At 37.7% G+C, this 21,177-nt stretch overlaps 1 protein-coding gene across 3 annotated transcripts in view; it reads left to right on the top strand.

The window, feature by feature from the left end:
- Window positions 1-5,975: 5,975 nt before the first annotated feature.
- Window positions 5,976-21,177, top strand: part of LOC137635960 (golgin subfamily A member 7) — a 32,901-nt gene continuing 17,699 nt past the window's right edge. The window contains exons 1-2 of one of the 3 annotated variants that reach the window (XM_068368423.1): window positions 5,976-6,072; window positions 20,232-20,369. In XM_068368423.1, the coding sequence (XP_068224524.1) occupies window positions 6,061-6,072; window positions 20,232-20,369 (150 nt within the window). In that variant the 5' untranslated portion in view covers window positions 5,976-6,060. Of the gene's footprint in view, window positions 6,073-6,096; window positions 6,142-16,398; window positions 16,492-20,231; window positions 20,370-21,177 lie in introns of those variants that run through there. The other 2 variants (XM_068368424.1, XM_068368422.1) reach the window with 2 other exon arrangements.

Here is a 21,177-nt window from a genome sequence, read left to right as displayed (position 1 = left end):
CAACACACTGTAAACTATAAATCACTAAATACGAAGGTTTAAAATACACTTTAAACTATAGATCACAAAAGATAAAGATTTATAACACATGGAAATCACGCCAGAACACAAACCATATATCTTTAAAATGCTAGTGGTATAGTTGGTTCCAAGACAAAATAACATCTTGGTTGGTTCCATCTTGGTTGCAGCAACCAAAAAAAAATCAACGACGCTGAAGTCCAACAGTGGTGGCTAAAGAACTTGAGGTTACATGTGGTAGTTGCCATGTTTGCAACTAATTTGCTTTCAAAGTTCGAAATATATCATTGAATTCGTATTGTGTGTGTGTGTGTGTGTGTGTGTGTGTGTGTGTGTACAATAACAATAAAAGCACCCGTTTCTGGTCCACTGTAGGACAAAGTCCTCAGCTATGTCAATTCATGTCTGAGGTTTGGCCAGTTTTCACCGCGCTGGCCAGTCCGGATTAGTGATGGTGGGAGATTTTTGTCTGATCACTCACAGCAAACCAACCTAGTATGGGTGGCTCTGACTACTGCAGCTATGCTGATCATGGCGAAGTGTCGTATCATTTGTGCTAGAGAGGATAGACCTTCATGTTCAGGATATATAAGAGTTTGTGTAAGAAACAAGTTTGTGTGGAAGGACTCAACGAGCAGCTGATTAGCCCTTCATATAGTTGCACAAATCGACTAATGTCGTGGAAGTTTAACCACAAATGGGACTCATCCATGAATCAAGTTTTAAATAATAATTGTTTATAGATATTTAACCTAAATGTCTGCTAACACCATATTGAGAGCACTAGGAAAACAAGTGTTTCAGATATTGTGGTATGAGTCAACTGAACTACTTTCGTATTGGTTAGTATACAAACACACACACACACACACACACACACTCACACACACATATATATATATATATATATATTTATATATATACAGTATATGTATATATATATATATATATATACTGTATATATATATATATATATATATTTGATGTAGCTTGATTTTACATTAATCTTGAAGAAAAAATATCTTCGGGTTATGTCTTATTTGGAAATAAACTTTAATGGCAAATTATTCAAATATAGTCAAATATAGAGTTCATAGTATCTCTCTCTCTCTCTCTCTCTCTCTCTCTCTCTCTCTCTACTGCAAATTCAAACTCACCGTTGTGATTTGAAAGCGAACGATGTATATTGCGATATCGGAATTGCTAGAGCCATAAAAACCATCGAAGTAAACCACGTTGTCATTTTTGAAAAACTTCCTGTAATTTGAGTTCATATCAATAAATCAATTGACATATTTGAAAAAACAATATATCATGTCATCTATAAGACTATTTTGTTCTGTTTTAATATTATTTGCAACTTTATAATGACGGAATATTGAAACTTAGACTAAACTTCAGGTGGAGTCTGGTGGTCTTGGAAACCGACCTACTAGCCCTATATTAAAGTTGTTTGTAGGAAGAGGGCCTTATGCCACTCTTGAGAGAAGCCCCTGTGGATCTCCTGAAGAGGAATTGCGTTCTATGGGATGGCTGGTTAAGGATTTGCTTCCTATTTCAATGGGATCACGATCACAACTGAGGAATGAGGATCAAGGAAGAAGGGTATAGGTGATGGTCCTTAAATTCGTGATGTAAAAGACGAAGAGGATTTCGTGGATAATTATTTTTCTGTTCTTTCTTTTTTCTTTTTCAAATAGACCGTGATGTTGAAAAAAATGCATTTCTGCGATAGAGAATTAAAACTTGCATTCTGTTAGACTTTTTTTCTTGTATTCTGTTAGACTTTTTTTTTCTTGTATTCTGTTAGACTTTTTTTCTTGTATTCTGTTAGACTTTTTTTTTCTTGTATTCTGTTATACTTTTTTCTTGTATTCTGTTAGACTTTTTTTCTTGTATTCTGTTAGACTTTTTTTTTCTTGTATTCTGTTTGACTTTTTTTTCTTGTATTCTGTTAGACTTTTTTCTTGTATTCTGTTAGACTTTTTTTCTTGTATTCTGTTATATTTTTTTTTCTTGTATTCTGTTAGACTTTTTTCTTGTATTCTTTTAGACTTTTTTTCTTGTATTCTGTTAGACTTTTTTCTTGTATTCTGTTAGACTTTTTTTTCTTGTATTCTGTTACACTTTTTTATCTTTTTATCAAAAAGTTAAATTACACCTCTTTTACAATCACAATATTTACAATATGTTTACATTCAATAGCATTTTTCTGTAAACATAACCCATCTAATTTAACAATTTACAAAATTCCACATCTTGATTTTGATTTTTAGTTACTCAAAAACAATAATTGATATACTTTTTTGTGAACTAAGTGATATTAAAACACTGTGTATGGCTGGGACGAAGAGGGTATTATTATTGGTTTATAGACAAAACTGCCATATTTTGTATATCGTAGTTTGTATATGGTTTAATATTTATAATAAATTCTGTGAGACTAAGCTAGAAAATTACATTTTCACATTAATACAAAGAAAAGAAATAGTCTTTAAATGCGCTTATTGTCTTATTCACCAAACTTTCAAATTGGATCCACCAGGCACTAGAAGAGTTGTATGACCTAGGCCTACATGGCTGAGGACTATGAAACGTGAAGTAGATGGTAAATGGAGAGGTGTTGATTTGAAAGCTCAAGATAGAGACGAATGGCGGAATCTAACAGAGGCCTTTGAGTTAATAACCGTAGGAGGAGATGATATATATATATATATATATATGTATATATATATATATATATACACTGTATATATATATATATATGTGTGTGTGTATATATATATATAGGCCTATATATATATATATATATATATAGGCCTATATATATATAGGCCTATATATATACTGTATATATATATATATATATATATATTTATATATATATATGTGTGTGTGTGTGTGAGAGAGAGAGAGAGAGAGAGAGAGAGAGAGAGAGAGAGAGAGCATGTAGATATAAAGATGAGATCATGACCTAGTGATTAGGGATGCTGTGAAAACGGAATTCGTAGAGCCAGATAGACCGAGTCATGCGTCTACCACAGCCAGTTGGGTCTAAGGGAAGATTTTAATTCATTCTTTTGTTATTTAACTTGTAAAGTTAAAGTACTAAACTTATATCAGTATTTTCAACGAAAAAGAACATGAACACTAGATTTAAACTCATGAAATTTTACAAAAGTTATTAAATATTGATACAATAAAACGCAAGATTGTCACAATCTTAACGTTCAATCTTCTTGTAACTTTTTAATTCCAGAATGCAAACTGACTGGCCTCCCCGGCTCCAACGCTGGTTCACGTGTTCCAAAATCTATTGCAAAAGATTGCAAGTGTTTTGATAATTCTTGAATAGCTTGCACAGAGCTAAAACGACTTTACAATAAAAGAAAGGAATATATATATATATATATATATATATATATATATAAATATATATATACACACACATATATATATGTATATATATATATATATATATATGTATATATATATATATATATATATACACACACCTTTTTAGCATACTTTGGGCTAATGTAATCAAGTAATACACAACTTGCGTGTTAAGTAGGTATAGGAAAACACTTAATATTCATGAATGAAATATGAAAGCAGGAACTAAGCTGAAAATACCTATGAAGTTACGTCACTCATTCACACTCCCTCACTTCCCCGATAATGGTAAGACCAAAACACTGTCTCTTCCTGTAAGTTTTTCTACACATTTAGACGTTATTATGTTATAATAATATATAAAAACAAAAATAAATAAATGATAGATTGTTTATAAAGATTTTTGGTCAAGAAATACTAAATAATATCTTTTTTATATTATAATAAAGGTCCCTGACATCACTCAGTCGCTTCCTACAAGTTTTTCTTCACATTTGCCCTGTTAAAAGTTTGGATCTAGACGTTACTAGAATGCTATATTAATGTATAAAAGCAAAAATAAATAAATAGAAGAATGCTTATAATATTCTTTGGTCAATAAATACTTAATAATATCTTTTTTTATATTATAATAAAGGTCCCTGACATCACTCAGTCGCTTCCTACAAGTTTTCCTTCAAATTTGCCCTGTTAAAAGTTTGGATCTAGACGTTACTAAAATGTTATATTAATATATAAAAGCAGAAATAAATTAATAGAAGAATGCTTATAATATTCTTTGGTCAATAAATACTTAATAACATCTTTTTTTATATTATAATAAAGGTCCCTGACATCACTCAGTCGCTTCCTACAGGTTTTTCTTCACATTTACCCTATTAAAAGTTTAGATCTAGACGTTACTAGAATGCTATATTAATGTATAAAAGCAAAAATAAATAAATAGAAGTATGCTTATAATATTCTTTGGTCAATAAATACTTAATAATATCTTTTTTTATATTATATTAAAGGTCCCTGACATCACTCAGTCGCTTCCTACAAGTTTTCCTTCACATTTGCCCTATTAAAAGTTTGTATCTAGACGTTACTAGAATGCTATATTAATGTATAATATAAAATAAATAAATATAAGAATGCTTATAATATTCTTTGGTCAATAAATACTTAATAATATCTTTTTTTATATTATAATAAAGGTCCCTGACATCACTGAGTCGCTTCATGCAAGTTTTTCTTCACATTTGCCCTATTAAAAGTTTGGATCTAGACATTACTAGAATGTTATACTAATGTATAAAAGTAAAAATAAATAAATAGAAGAATGCTTATAATATTCTTTGGCCAATAAATACTTAATAACATCTTTTTTTATATTATAATAAAGATCCCTGACATCACTCAGTCGCTTCCTACAAGTTTTTTTTTCACATTTGCCCTATTAAAAGTTTGGATCTAGACGTTACTACAATGTTATATTAATGTACAAAAGCAAAAATAAATAAATAGAAGAATGTTTATAACATTCTTTGGTCAATAAATACTTAATAATATCTTTTTTTTTACATTATAATAAAGATCCCTGACATCACTGAGTCGCTTCATACAAGTTTTTTTTCACATTTGCCCTATTAAAAGTTTGGATCTAGACGTTACCAGAATGTTATATTAATGTATTAAAGCAAAAATAAATAAATAGAAAAATGCTTATAACATTCTTTGGCCAATAAATACTTAATAATATCTTTTTTTATATTATAATAAAGATCCCTGACATCACTCAGTCGCTTCCTACAAGTTTTTCTTCACATTTGCCCTATTAAAAGTTTGGATCTAGACGTTACTACAATGCTATATTAATGTATAATATAAAATAAATAAATATAAAAATGCTTATAATATTCTTTGGCCAATAAATACTAAATAATATCTTTTTTTATATTATATTAAAGGTCCATGACATCACTGAGTCGCTTCCTACAAGTTTTCCTTCACATCTGCCCTGTTAAAAGTTTAGATCTAGACGTTACTAGAATGCTATATTAATGTACAAAAATAAAAATAAATAAATGGTAGATTATTTATAAGAATTTTTGGTCAATAAATACTTAATAATATCTTTTTTTATATTATAATAAAGATCCCTGACATTGAAGGGTTTGTGCCAGTGTTGCCAGGTGGGTTAGTGTAAAATTCCCTAAAACTCTTGATAAAAAATCCCCATCTCCAGAAATATATTTTCTTCTGATACAGAAATTACTCGCTATACTTCACGTAATTATAAATAAACTAATTGCAACAATATAAAGCTTTACTCATCTGTTTCTTCTTCATAGATACATGTACATAATATCGTCACCAGTCATCCAAAATCCCCAAACCTAAGGATAAATTCCCAAATGTAGGGATAAGTCTCCAAATCTAGGGGATAAATCCCCATATCTGGCAACCCTGGTTTGTGCCGTTTTACCTAAATACCTAAATTTGGTCTTTTTGAAATTGGTTAGCCTTAAATGCTATATATTCGGCCTTTTTCTATTAGGTTGGCCTTTTAAAGGTGCAGTTGATCAGACTTTGGCCTTTTTTTCACTTGGAAAACCTGGCAACCCTGTTTTACACTCAGGGTCCCTAATAACATTCAAGATGGCGAACGCGGTAAACAAACTGTGTATTTATTGAATTAAATCCTTAAGTATTCCATTACAGAAGTGAATGAGTGATATGGTGAGAGCTATTTAGGCAATATGAAACGCATATGCTTCTTAATTATTATTAATTCTCGCTCTAAAGTCCCACCAGAGGCCGTAAATAGGCGTAGGCAATCGCTTTTCCAGGAAGCAGCTGATTGTCAGATGAAGGAATGCATAACAATAGGATCACAGTTCCTCGTAGGATATCCTTTTCGTTAATTTCACGTTACCTAGTGTCATTTACAGCCGGCTAAATAATGGTGGGGGATGTTTTTATTACGTAGAGAAATAAATACGTTAAATTTTGTAGCCAGGTCAGTTTTGACCTCGTCTGAAGGCTCCAGAATCCTATTGGTGTCTGAAGGCTCCAGAATCCTATTGGTGTCCGATCCTATAAATGTACCGTCAAGGGGTAGGACTGATTAATAAGTTAAATTTTGCAACCAGATCAGTTTTGACCTCGTCTGTAGGACCTCATCTGTAGGCTAAGCTCCGAAATCCTTTTGGTGCCCAACCCTATACATGTATCGTCAAGGGGTAGGACTGAATACTAAATTTACTTTCGAGATCTTTTTATGGGATAAAGCAGTTTCTGGGACAGTTGTTGTTTTATACCTTTGAGGTAGGCTAGCCCAGACTTGGTAGGCTGCTCGGACCAAGGCCAGCCGAGCCTAGCAGTAGCCCAGGCTAGTTTATCGGATTTTAGGTTATTTTTCCATGGTTACTCGAATCAAATTGTATGTGAATATCAGGTTTATATTCATCTATTGATATTGGTCCTACCACGTTTGAACGCTTGGTGGTAACGCAGAACTGCGGACACAATTCCCTATCGTGTTGTAGAATGATATTTAAGATGGCGTCGAACGCGGTAAACAAAATGTGTATTTATTAAAGCTTATGTCATCCATGAGTGGTAATGTATGGTGGATGATATAACGGTAGAGTCCCACCCAACGGCATTACCAACATTACATAAGAGCTTGATGTTTTTTTTTTTTCCGCGAGCTCACGGTAGAGTAAAAACCATTATACTCTATCGAAATATTACCGAAATCGGACCCTTTGTATGTCAGCGGCCAGTTCCTCCCATGTGGATTAAAATTGAACATCAACTAACCTCAACTTCCCCCCCCACCCAACCTAACCTACTAGCCGTGTCCTTACCTACTTACCTAACGGGCTGTGAACCCCCTTACACTGTCGTATTCTAAGTTAGCCGTAATCATACATACAGGTGGTCGCTATCATACATACACCCTCCCCCCAAAATCTAATGGTTTTTGCTCCGCCGTGCTCTCGTGGAAAAAAGAAAAACATCAAGCCCCTATGTAATGGCGCTGGGTGGAACTCTACAGTAATATTACCGTCCGCTGTTTGAACATAAGCTGGATATAGTGATTGTTCAATTCAAATTACGGTTATATCTTAGCCTAAGATACCTTACCTAACCTAATATAATCCCTGTTCCCTTACTTAACCCTGTGACTCCCCCTCTGGGTAACAGAAGCATTGGTGACTAGGATAAGACCTCGGTAAAAGTTTATTTTAAAACCTCTGTAATATTTAATGGTATTTTAAATTACAAGTAATACATCGTATATCATGAACACCCATATTTGGAGAACTGAGTACCCAGTGAACAACTTTTACTAATAAGATTTTAAATAGGTCAAATTTATAATGAGGTATAGGGCGTGTCTGCCGTTTTGCGTTTTACCCTAATTTTAATGGGTGGTGCATGTGATTTTACTGTTATAATCACTTAAAAGTGATAGGTTACATAACCTAGCTTTTGTTATCATCATCATTATTATCCCCTACGCCTATTGATGCAAAGGACTGCGGTTAGATTTCGCCAGTCGTCTCTATCTTAAGCTTGTTAATTCGATGCTTATGTTATATTCTTACCCAATTAGGTTAACTCTGGATGTAGATCCCTGTGGTTCACCAGTTTTTGTCTGATCCAAACTTATACAATCACACAATTTACACAGTTTTAATGTCAACGCCATTCCACTCAGGCTGCCGTCATTGCTTATTTTTCCTCTTTGAGTCTTGATACCTTAAAACGTAAAATGGTGTGCTCTATAGCCTATATATGCTAACTTAGATGATTAATTATATGTTTTGTTATCCCTTGAATTTTCTCTTGATTTGAAAAGTTGGGAAATTTATTTTCAGGAGTCGGTATGTGTGAAATCTCAGTTAAATTATGAAATTGCAGCTTTACTTTAGATTTTTTGCATTATTTTTTTCACATAAGTTTTACAGAGGATACAAACTAATCAAAACGAGTGGAAATTAATTCGTAAACTAAGGAAACGAGAAGATTAAGATAACCGCGTAAAGAGTACATGTCAAAATTTTGAAAAATATTAATTCCCAATAACCACGATATTCAAGATATATTCATTAATGTATAGATATTATAGGTATTTTGACCAGCCTTGTGGACATTTTGACTGGAAACTGTTGTACCTGAACCTATAGTCCATTTCTTTTAGTGAGGAAGATTTGCACCGACTCGCAATGGTGCCCTTTTAGCTCGGAAAAGTTTCCTGATCGCTGATTGTTTAGAATTATCTTGTCCAACCAATCAGCGATCAGGAAACTTTTCCGAGCTAAAAGGGGCACCGCTGCGACTCGGTGCAAATATGCCTCGCTAAAAGAAATTGACTATAGTGTTATTGCTGTTTTGTCAATCCGATCTTTACAACTTCGCTTTGAACCAAAGTACTGTATAATGAGGCGTAGAAAACCTTTTTCATATGAATAATTAGTAACTTTTCAATATTAATCTTACCCGATAATCATGTAGCTGTCAACTCCGTTGCCCGACAGAATTCTACGGAAGGGATACGCCAGCGATCGCTATACAAGAGGGGGTGTACTCACAAGCGCCACCTGTGGCCAGGTACTGCAGTACTTCTTGTTGACACCACCTCAATTTTTCCTCTGTCGTGCTTCCGGCAAGACGTTCATGGATACGCTTATAATTTTGGAGTCTTGTTCACGGTTTTTGGTGAAGTATTGCTCTAAGATTTCAGCTTTCGCTATTCAGGAAGTTTTATTATTAGCTTAGCTAGCTTTTGGAATTAATTTGATTAATTATGGTGACGAAGAGAGTATGAACTCTCTTTCACTTTTAAATGGCCGACCCTTCCCTTAGACGGAAGTGTTGGTGTCTAAGAGAGAATAGACTCTCTTTCTTAATTTTGCTTAACAAAAGTTATAGATTTATTTTATATCTCTCCGCCTTTTATAGGCCTCTTCGATTAACTTCCTTTTATTATAAACTTATTAATTTTTATATTTGTTTATATTCGACCTTTCCTAATAGTAGGCGGTCTTTTCTTGGTACCGAAGTTAATTAACATTGAGCCCGTCATTTCGGTTTTACCTGTTAACATATTATGCTATTTTAATGTTTTTGAAAGAATTTCTTTGATAGTCTCGTACTGTTTTCAAAGTTGAACTAACGTTTTGTTTTGTCTCTGCAGTTGTTGACGTTCAGAACGTTCAACTTGCGCTCTATCGTTACGATAGAGAGAGAATTTTCACGGTGTCACGTTGCAGTAAGAGTAACCGTTTCTAGCGTTTTGTTCATTCTTTCTTAGCTTAATGGTTTTAATTCTAATAAAGGAACTTTTTATTTGGGAAATCTTTCAGTTTTTTTCCTTTAACAATAACATGTTTTAACGATATATATGATTGGGCTCTTCTCTCAGGTTCTAAGTCAAGAGAGAGAGAGAGAGAGAGATAGAGACGGAGGGAGAGAGAGCTGGATAAACGTTTCGTTCAAGCGAGTAACGTTGTTATCGTTTTTGCTCTTCTCCCTAGTCTCTTTAGGGGAAGAAGGTAAACGTTTCTAGAGTTTTATTCTTGTTCTCAAGCTTTATGCGGTGAGAGATTTTAAACGTAGTTTATTTGATCTAGTGTTTAGTCTCTTTCCAGCCACTGAATTATTTATCTTTCATTAGATTTTTCTGTTACATTGTAATTCTGTTTTCGCAATTACTAACTTTTAAGGAAGGATAGAATTGCGTGTTTCAGGTACAAACCACTTAAAGTTTCGAGTTCAGTGAAATAAGTGCAAACAGAAAATCAAAAGTGATAAGTGATTAGCGCAAAGTGTGTCAGTGTTGTGCGTGAGGGTACTTCTGTGCGTGCCAGTCGTCCTCCCAGTCCGGGACCTCTTGCAAGCTCCCAAGCCCAGGGGAGAAGCAATGTCGAAGGGCAAAAGGGTTCGGCAGGCCTTGATCGGCGCACAGAAGTATCCTCGGTGGTTGCGGGCGTGTCTTACAGAGACCGTCACTCCCACCTGCAGACGATTGAGCCCTTATTTTGCTCGTCTGCAGAAGAAATTTCGAGGAGAAAACGCTGGACTCAGGTCTCAAGACCTCTTAAACGTAAAGTCCAGACCTCTAGAGTTCAACAACCCGGATGCAGTCATTGGGTTAGCTCTGACTCTCCGCAGTCATCAGGTGACTGCACACCTCCTAAGAGAGGTAAGGCGATGCCTCAACAGACCTCATCTTCTGTTAAGGCTTTGCCTCAACAGACCTTATCGTCTGTTGATCCCAAGATGACTTTGCTGCAGTCCATGCAGTCGCAGCTTGCGGTCTTAATGCGTGAGTTTCAGGCTGAGAAGGTTACACCTCCTCCTGCGAGCGCTCCGCCTCACCGCAGTCCAGTCTGCCAGGCGTACGAAGTTGAGGTTCCTCAAGCTACCTTACCGCGTTCGGAGTTGCCAGTTACCAGCGTTGTGCAGCAACCTCAACCTTCCTTAAGGCAACCTCAACAATGGGAGCAGGAGTCTTATGCCTTGAGGCAAGATTTTCTTGCAGTTAGACCATCTTTGAGGCAACAACCTCTTGAGGTACGACAACCTCTACCATCCTTGAGGCAGCCACCTCAGCTCTCGCAGCTGCTACCTCAACTTTCCTCAAGGCGAGAGCCTCAACTCTTGAGGCTAGCTCCTCAGGAACCTCAACTCGTGAGACAGGAACTGCGTTCTGCGCAGCCGCTACCTCAACTCTCGCAGCTCACACCTCAAGAACCTCAACTAGTGAGTCAAGAGCCTCTCTCTGCGCAGCCACCTCAACCCTTGAGGCAAGTGCAACTTTTGAGGCAGGAACCTCATGCTATGAGTCAGCCACCTCAACGCATGCATCTGCCACTTTCTCCTCAACTTGAGCCTCTTCCCATTCAACTTTGAAATAACAAATGACAATAATAACACCTCATTACTTTCATAACTTGCATTTGTAATCATATACATGTATGCCTACACAAACATTATGATAATGGAGGTTATTCGTATTACTTAAATAAAAAAATATATATGTATTCCTTGCAATATATTTTTATCAAAATCGCAAAATATGGCAAAAATATCTTCAAAACAAAAATGAATCATGAGTTATGAATGTAATGTAAATATTATTTTGATATTAAAACCCCATGCAAGCATGCATGAAGTAATGCAGTGTTGCCAACAGGGCGAGTTTCCCTTTCCTGAGGTGAAGTAGATTATAGTACATTTAGTGCAGCTTAATTCTACTATTATCATGCCGGCTATCAAATTCATCAACAAAACAGTCTAATCAATTCCCTCGGCACGTGCACTTTCAATGGACAGTAATACGATATTACTCAATCTAGCACTGGTCATGGAATTTCTGAGAAATGTTACACGCCATGCAACATGCTCTGCTTACCTTACAGCATGCTCTGCATACAGCATGCTCTGCATTCCTTACCGCATGCTTCTCAGTCACACATCTTTGGTTGTTGCCAACTCACTAGACTGTCAAGCAGTTTCATAACGTTGCCTTCTAGTCTGCTGCTTTTGCACCAGTGAAACCCTCACTGAGAGAACTTAGCTTTTCTCGGATATGGTCCCTGTAGATGAGAAAGTGCTTTTCTCCCTCCTTCTGATATTCCCTTGAGGACTCTGTCATTTGGAGAGGAGCCTTTAGCTGCGTAGCCTCCTATGGACTTTTATTTAAGCATAACATGCTTCCAGGGAAGGTAATGGTTCCACTTCAGTCGCTAACCCCGTCTGTTACCACACCTGCTCCCATAGACCTTGAGCTGTGTTGCAAGACATGCAGTCCAAGCTTAGTCCTTGTTAGAGGATTTTTTGTTTACGGAGTCAGTGTGTCACTGGGAAGACGTTCAACAACCAGCAGAAGTGACTTGTTGTGACGCAGTGCGGCAACCTCAGCAACCCGATAAGGAGTTGTCTGTACGACCCAGACAGTCTAGACAGCTTCGGGTTGTCACTGTACTTCCTCGCTTCCCCATGGTTGACAGTTCACAGACTGTGCAGCAGTACCATGATCTTGTGTCCGGCTCCGTCAGACGACTGGCTCTTAAGAGCTCCCACAAGTCGTCGCTGTCTGGAGATTCTCAGATGGACTATGGATCTGACCAAGGAACTGGGCCTCCTGGTCAATTTTGAGGAGTCTCAGCTCGTCCCATCCCAGACCATTGTCTACCTGGGTATGGATCTTCAGAGTCGAGCTTTTCGGGCTTTTCCGTCGGCCTCAAGGATCTTCCAAGCCCTAGAATGCATCCAGAGCATGCTGAGAAGGAACCGATGCTCAGTCAGGTAGTGGATGAGTCTAACAGGGACACTTTCATCGCTGGCCCTGTTCATCGTGTTAGGGAGACTCCACCTCCCCCCCCTTCAGTATCATCTAGCTGCTCACTGGATAAAGGACATGACGCTAGAGACGGTCTCAGTTCCTGTTTCCGAAGAGAGGAGGTCTTCTCTCGCGTGGTGTAAGAACAGCTTTCTTCTCAAGGAAGTCTACCTTTGGCTGTTCAGAAACCCTACCGCCGTCTCCTCTCGGACGCATCAGACACGGGCTGGGGGGCGACTTTGGACGGACAGGAATGCTCGGGAACATGGAATCAGGAGCAAAGGACACTTCACATCAATTGCAAGGAGTTATTGGCGGTTCTTCTGGCCTTGATAAACTTCAAGTCCCTCCAGCTTAAGAAGGTGGTGGAGGTGGACTCTGACAACACCACAGCCCTGGCTTACATCTTCAAGCAGGGAGGGACTCTTTCGTGGAAGTTGTTCTAGATCGCAAGGGACCTCCTCATCTGGTCTAAAGATCGAAAGCTCACGCTGGTAACGAGGTTCATTCAGGGCGGTATGAATGTCATGGCAGATCGCCTCAGCCGGAAGGGTCAGGTCATCCCCACAGAGTGGACCCTTCACAAGAATGTTTGCAGCAGACTTTGGGCCCTGTGGGGTCAGCCAACCATAGATCTGTTCGCTACCTCGATAACCTAGAGACTCCTGTTGTATTGTTCTCCGATTCCAGACCCAGCAGCAGTTCACGTGGATGCTTTTCTGCTGGATTGGTCCCATCTCGACCTGTATGCATTCCCGCCGTTCAAGATTGTCAACAGGGTACTTCAGAAGTTCTCCTCTCGCAAAGGGACACGGCTGACGTTGGTTGGCTCCGCTCTGGCCCGCGAGAGAATGGTTCATAGAGGTACTGCAATGGCTGGTCGACATTCCCAGGACTCTTCCTCTAGGAGTGAACCTTCTACGTCAACCTCACGTAAAGAAGGTACACCCAAACCTCCACGCTCTTCGTCTGACTGCCTTCAGACTTTCGAAAGACTCTCAAGAGCTAGGGGCTTTTCGAAGGAGGCAGCCAGAGCGATTGCCAGAGCAAGGAGAACATCCACTCTCAGAATCTATCAGTCTCAAGGGGAAGTCTTCCGTAGCTGGTACAAGACCAATGCAGTTTCCTCAACCAGTACCACTGTAACCCAGATTGCTGACTTCCTGTTACATCTAAGGAAAGTAAGATCCCTTTCAGCTCCTACGATCAAGGGTTACAGAAGTATGTTGGCAGCGGTTTTCCGCCACAGAGGCTTGGATCTTTCCACCAACAAAGATCTACAGGACCTCCCTAGGTCTTTTGAGACCTCAAAGGAACGTCGGTTGTCCACTCCAGGCTGGAATCTAGACGTGGTCCTAAGGTTCCTTATGTCATCAAGATTTGAACCTCTCCAATCAGCCTCTTTTTAGGACCTCACATTAAAAACTCTTTTCCTCGTGTGCTTGACTACCGCTAAAAGAGTAAGTGAGATCCACGCCTTCAGCAGGATCATTGTTTTCACATCTGAAACGGCTACATGTTCCTTGCAGCTCGGTTTTTGCTAAACGAGCTTCCTTCACGTCCTTGGCCTAAGTCGTTCGAGATCCCAAGCCTGTCCAACTTGGTGGGGAATGAACTGGAGAGAGTACTTTGCCCAGTTAGAGCTCTTAGGTACTATCTAAAAAGGTCTTAACCTTTACGAGGACAATCAGAAGCCTTATGGTGTGCTATCAAGAAACCTTCTTTTCCAAGGTCTAAGAACTCAGTTTCTTACTATTCAGGCTTCTGATTAGGGAAGCACATTCTCATCTGAAGGAAGAAGACCTTGCTTTGCTGAAGGTAAGGACACATGAAGTGGGAGCTGTGGCTACTTCAGTGGCCTTCAAACAGAACCGTTCTCTGCAGAGTGTTATGGATGCAACCTATTGGAGAAGCAAGTCAGTGTTCGCATCATTCTATCTCAAAGATGTCCAGTCTCTTTACGAGTACTGCTACACCCTGGGACCATTCGTAGCAACGAATGCAGTAGTAGGCGAGGGCTCAGCCACTACATTCCCATAATCCCATAACCTTTTAACCTTTCTCTTGAATACTTTTTATGGATTGTACGGTCGGCTAAGAAGCCTTCCACATCCTTGTTGATTTGGCGGGTGGTCAATTCTTTCTTGAGAAGCGCCGAGGTTAAAGGTTGTGATGAGGTCCTTTAGTATGGGTTGCAGCCCTTGATACTTCAGCACCTTAGAGTTGTTCAGTCTCCTAAGAGGAACGCTGTGCTCAGTAAGGAAGACGAACTTATTTAAGGCAGAGTAATGGCTCAAGTCGACTTCCTTACCAGGTACTTATAATTTCATTGTTATTTTGAATAACTGATAATATGAAATACGGGATACTTAGCTTCTTGATATACATGTACACTGGTTTTCACCCACCTCCCTGGGTGTGAATCAGCTACATGATTATCGGGTAAGATTAATATTGAAAAATGTTATTTTCATTAATAAAATAAATTTTTGAATATACTTACCCGATAATCATGATTTAATTGACCCACCCTTCCTCCCCATAGAACCAGTGGACCGAGGAAAAATTGAGGTGGTGTCAACAAGAAGTACTGCAGTACCTGGCCACAGGTGGCGCTTGTGAGTACACCCCCCTCTTGTATAGCGATCGCTGGCGTATCCCTTCCGTAGAATTCTGTCGGGCAACGGAGTTGACAGCTACATGATTATCGGGTAAGTATATTCAAAAATTTATTTTATTAATGAAAATAACATATTTCCCTTACGCATGTAGTTGTGTTTACCTTTTAGTGAAATGAGTTGAGATTTGGGAGGTTAGGCTCAGCTAGTAATCTTGCTTATTTAAGTAGAAAATTAAGGAAGAATCCAAGGATAGCTTATAAGTTTTAATTATTTTATTACCTCACATGCACACATACCCAAATACCGACACAAACTGTATATTTAACAGAATCTATAAGTCACTGAACTAATGTTGGATGTTAACAACACCAACATTAGGTAAATACTATACTGTAAAGTATTTGTTTATTATATAGTACAGTTCATTAATTTTACACCAAAATCGAATCAGTATCCGCAGTTCTTGTCCTGTAATGTTCAACATTTAGCCTCCAACATACACAAAAATATTCCATATCTTGTTATGACATATTAAGAAAAAGTTTATACTAATATCTAAATTATTTTCTACATGATATTTGGTGATAACGAAGTAAAGGTGAAAATTGAGCCTCCTTTTTTCACTCTGTTTATACAGTAATATGCAGAGAGCCTCATTTGAAAATGGGAAATTTCATAGCACACAATACTCTCCTTACAAAATCAGTGTACGGGATATTAGATGGGTTACTGGTAAGTTTTGGGTGTTCTAGACCACTCTTACCAGTTACAACATGGCTCCTTGGATTACCGTAAGATATATCTCAGAATTTATGACATGTTATAAAAAGTTCTGGTTGTGGATATCCAGAGGAATTAATCCCTAGGTTAGGTTTGTATGTACTGTATCCTTACGTTGAATAATTTACAGGGGTCTAGTTCATATTAGATTTGGAAGAATATCGGTTAAATTCAAAGTTTGTGTCGTACCGTGGAATAAGTTTAGTGAGATTCATATTGGACCCCGTTTTAATGCAGTAGGGCAGCCGCGTCCTTTCTAATGCTGGTAGCGATTCGCAGCTTGATTGACTGGTGGCACATTCTGGGATCAAAATGAAGGACCCTTTAAATGTGAGCCCAGTTTTATACCACTAAACTGCACCAACTCCTAATTATCTGTACAGTTGTTGATTTAGCTTATAGTAGAAACACTACAGTTTGCTTCTTCTAGTGGTTTTGATGCTTTGCACTGTACAGTATATTGTTGTGGTAGTGCTCATTGCTGTCATTTTTGTTTTATGAATTATGAAGAATTAGGATATGACTAATGTTGCTTACAGATTTTATGATAAGAAATCTAACATTATTTATACATTGTAGTTTGTAGTTGTTCTTATATGAATACAAACCTCAGTCCTTTAATAGAAGATTGATTCAAGCGTAGCTGAAACTTTTCAGTTAAAAAACTTATAACGAGGTGTCGGCAATAGCAAGTAGTTAGCGGCCAGCGGCTTGGAAGATCCGCCCCTTCTTTCGGTACACTTAGCAGTCACTTTTGATTCCTGCTGCCAAATAACACAGTCATGCTACCGGCTCCTCTTCAAACTTGGCTTTTAAAGGTTTCGGTTGGTCAAGTCTCTTTTTCCCGTTGACGAGGTTGTGCTACGTCTTTGGACTTTATCCCTTGAAGAGGAATGAACTTCAGCAACTTTTGATATTGTCATTGTGTCAGAACTCAAACGGCCTGATAATATTCTGAGTCAGATTTCCCTGGTTGCTCAACCCCCTCTGAGTTTGAAAAGAAGACCGTATTGGAAGAAACAAGTTCCCTTCCTGAAAAAGACATGCAGTCCTTCTATGGTTGATGCATGCACTAGCGAGCAATGTGTCAATGAGCGTGGAGGTTGTTTAGACTCTATTTACCGATAAATGTGCTGCTTCGCCTGCACAAAAATCTCTCGACGAGATCAGAAAATCCTGCCTCACTAGACCTTGTCTGTGCTCGGCATGCTCTTGATACACACACACAACACAACATCGGGTTCTTACCCTAGCATGCTTAATATTAACGAGTCTGTGGCGCACACAACAATAGCGCTTTCTCTACCCAAGGGGAGATATTTCCTTACGTCCCAAACGCATGATCAACACTACGCGCGTATGCGTGTTCGATGATCGCAAAGCTAGCCATGAAGACAGGTTCGCTTATTTGAAACACTCACCTCGACGCAATGTGTGCTCTCCTATTCTCTTTTCAAATGGACAGATGATAGCTAGCAAAGAAGCGCGCCAGGACGCACCTTCCATAGAAATTTAGCCTACATCATGACACTTACTGAGCCAAGGGGAACTACCCATGTACGAGTGTCTGTTTGTACATCTGAGTGCCTTCGCTTAAGGCACGTTGTCAGCTGACTTCATAAACACTGTCGGTCTGTAGAAAGCAGGACCCCCGCCCATAAGAAAAGAGATTTTCTTATGCAACAGCCTTGGTTGCCTGGGCCGTGAACCTGACTGTACTTTCGACCCTGGTTCGTGCGGTGTCTAGGATGCTACGGTTCACACCTTATCAGATCCAAGCATAGCTATCCTTGGATTTTAGCCGGCCATTTTGGTAATAGAGACTTCCACCCACCTAAGAAGGAGTCTCCTTTTATAAGGCAAAGGTTTGCATTTGTGTAAGTTTGTATTCCTTTTAACTTAAATTCCCACCTTCACCTTCCCTTAATAGTCCCAGACACAATCAAAGTGGCTGTTCAGTGTACCGACAGAAGGGATGGAGCTTCCCGGCCACCTGAAGCTAACTACTGGGTATTGCCGATACCCTGTTATAAATTTTTAACTGCAAAGTTCCAGCTTCACTTTAATCAATTTTCTGTTAAAGGACTCTGATTTGTAGTCAGGAAAATACAAATTACTTTTAATATTCGTGATATTTTACACACTGGGTATTGTAGAACATATTTTTCATATTTGATCCTTTGGCTTTATAAAATTATGGAAAATGTTGTGGTGTCAGTGTGTTATAAGAAATAACTGATATGATAATTTTATCATGTAATAAAGATGCATATATTGAGGATTCCTTCGGAAAGAGTTTTTTGCTCAAAGTATCTATACTCAATTTTTCTTATGAGGCGCCTTTGCACTGATAAGCAGCGGTGCCCTTTTAGCTCGGAAAAGTTTCCTGCTATCTGATTGGTTAGAATTATCTTGCCCAACCAATCGTCGATCAGGAAACTTTTCCGAGCTAAAAGGGCACCCCTGTGAGTCGGTGCAAATATGCCTCGCTATAAAGAATTGACTATAATAAGTGGAAATATGTCAAGATTGGATGATATTTTTTCATCCAGGATATTGCCCTGGTAGATCATGAGAAATTATTCAGTGGATATTTTTTATCCTGTAAAGCCCACGAATGTGAATGAAGCTGTAAAACTATCTAGCCTATCATACACATGATATTTGTATACAGGGCCAGTCTTTGTTGTATCATACACATGATATTTGTATACAGGGCCAGTCTTTGTTGAAGGAGGCATCTGTATCCATATTCATATGTTGACTAATTTAGCTTCTCTCTTTTCATAAGGGGAGAGTAAATCTTTAGAGTTGCCTTATACAGTAGTAATGTTTATGTGACTTCTGGTGAAAATTATTTTGTGCTATATAGTATGTTTGTCAAAAATGAAATAGAAAAAAAAAATTATACATTGTTGATAATTTCATTTTACATTCAATTGCTCTTTCACTTATTCAGGTTTTGATATCTTCAGATTTATTTAGTAATGTTAGTGGTATTACTTACCTCACCACAGTAAGATTTTTTTATACAATATTTGAATCATACTTTATACGTTGAGGATTCATAGCCTGAACATTTTCTCATTATTCTGTACATTATTAGAGAATATTCTTTTAGTTTTTCATATTATTTAGTCTATATGTATTTTTCATTTAAGATCTTATTCATTATTTGCAATGTTGTTCTTCACTTATAATTTAGCGGTACTGTAATGAATGTGTTATGTTTTTGTCTTTTATTCCCAATCTTAAATTTGGTCCCTATTTCTGTTTAATATTGTTCTCAGTTATGAATTTATTTTATATTTATCTTGTCATGTTTTTCATATTCTTTTAAGTACAGTAGGATTTTGTACTTTGCGAGTAACGCAATCAGACAATTTTCTAGTAACGTAAAGACCTTGGCCATATTTGGTTATCGTGTCGTTCCATCGTAGGGAAGGCCTTCTTTCCCAGAGATTTTAATTTTCACGACTTATATTTTTCTCCTTTTAATTATTTTTAGTTACTTTGTGCCTTGTGGGAAAGTTCTTCGGAAAAGTGACATTATCCCAACTCACCTATAATTCAAGGGTTTTTTTTAGTGTACCTTGTTGGTCGTCAGCCGCATTTCTTTAATTATGTATTTTTGCCTTCCATTCGTTCTTTACATCTACATTCAGCTGTCTTTTAAGAACGAGTCCTTTTTTCTGAATCACTCCGAAAGGTTTGAAATGTGTCAGTGGTGTGGTAATACTGCTTCAATATTTGGGATTCCCTCATTTGCCTTTTTTTTGTGTACCTGATAATTAATACAGTACTGTATTTTGTTTTATCATCATCATCAGTATGATTTTGATTAATAAGCAAAAATGATATCGATAAATCAATTCAAGAAAACCACTGAATCATATTTCCTAAAGGATTAGCGATTGAATGAAAGCTAAAGATTGAAGCAAGGTAAAGGGATTGAATGCAAAATGAAATACAGAAAGTAATGTAACAGAAGCTAAGAAGAGCCTTTAGCTCCATAACTGATACCCTAAGGCGTTTTGGTGCCATACTCACTCGGTTTTCATCTTCAACAGAATCATGGGACGCCGTTGGAAGATTTGGCGGGTTCCCGGGCAACTGCGGGCTGCATGAAGCTCTTCATCCAGCGCGATTACTCGGAAGGAACGTCTGTAAAATTCCAGACTAAATTCCCACCGGAATTGGAAGGAAAGGTTAGACTTCATTGTGATATTGTTTTCATACATCGATTGAATTGTTTCAGTGAATCTTTCTGAAGTTGAGTAACATTGCTGTTTGTTGTCTAGAGGCAACAGTTTAGACTTATATATTTAAAGTAGAAATTTATACAGCTCAAAATTGGTATGAAACACTGCCCTGTGTAACACATTATTATTATTATTATTATTATTATTATTATTATTATTATTATTACTAGCTAAACTACAACCTTAGTTGGAAAAGCAGGATGCTATAGGTCCAAGGGCTGCAAAAGGAAAAAAATAGCCCAGTGAGAAAAGGAAATAATGTGAGGCGGCCATAGCTACTATTGTTCTCGTCATCCGTTCTCGGCTGCTTGTGACATAGCCATGAATAACCAGAACAGTTCTTCAATTTTGTCTGTTTTACGGTGTTTGCTCTGTTTACAAAGTTGAAGGACTTTTTAAGAAAATCTTTGTCATTACCTCCATCAACAAAATTGGAAGGAGGTTATGTTTTACCTCCTGTTTGTGTGTTTGTTTGTGAACAGCTTCCTGGCCACAATTTTAATCGTAGAGTAATGAAACTTGTAGGGATTAACTGTTATGTGAAAAGCTGGAAATTATTAAATTTTTTAAGGTCACGGTCACAGTCAAGCAAAATGTCCAATTCACGTAATCAGCTATAAGTTTGGACATCGTTGTCACAGAGACTTCAAACTTGGTTCATATTTGAGTGTATGAAAATCCACACCATGTAATACATGTTAAGGTCAAAGGGGAAGGTCAAGGTTGAGAAATAAGCCTCTGTGGCAAAGGTCTG

Source organism: Palaemon carinicauda, unplaced genomic scaffold, assembly GCF_036898095.1.
Source record: "Palaemon carinicauda isolate YSFRI2023 unplaced genomic scaffold, ASM3689809v2 scaffold203, whole genome shotgun sequence".
NCBI lineage: Eukaryota > Metazoa > Arthropoda > Malacostraca > Decapoda > Palaemonidae > Palaemon > Palaemon carinicauda.
The sequence above is the reverse complement of the archived record's forward strand: the minus strand, read 5'-3'. Positions and strand labels throughout refer to the sequence as shown.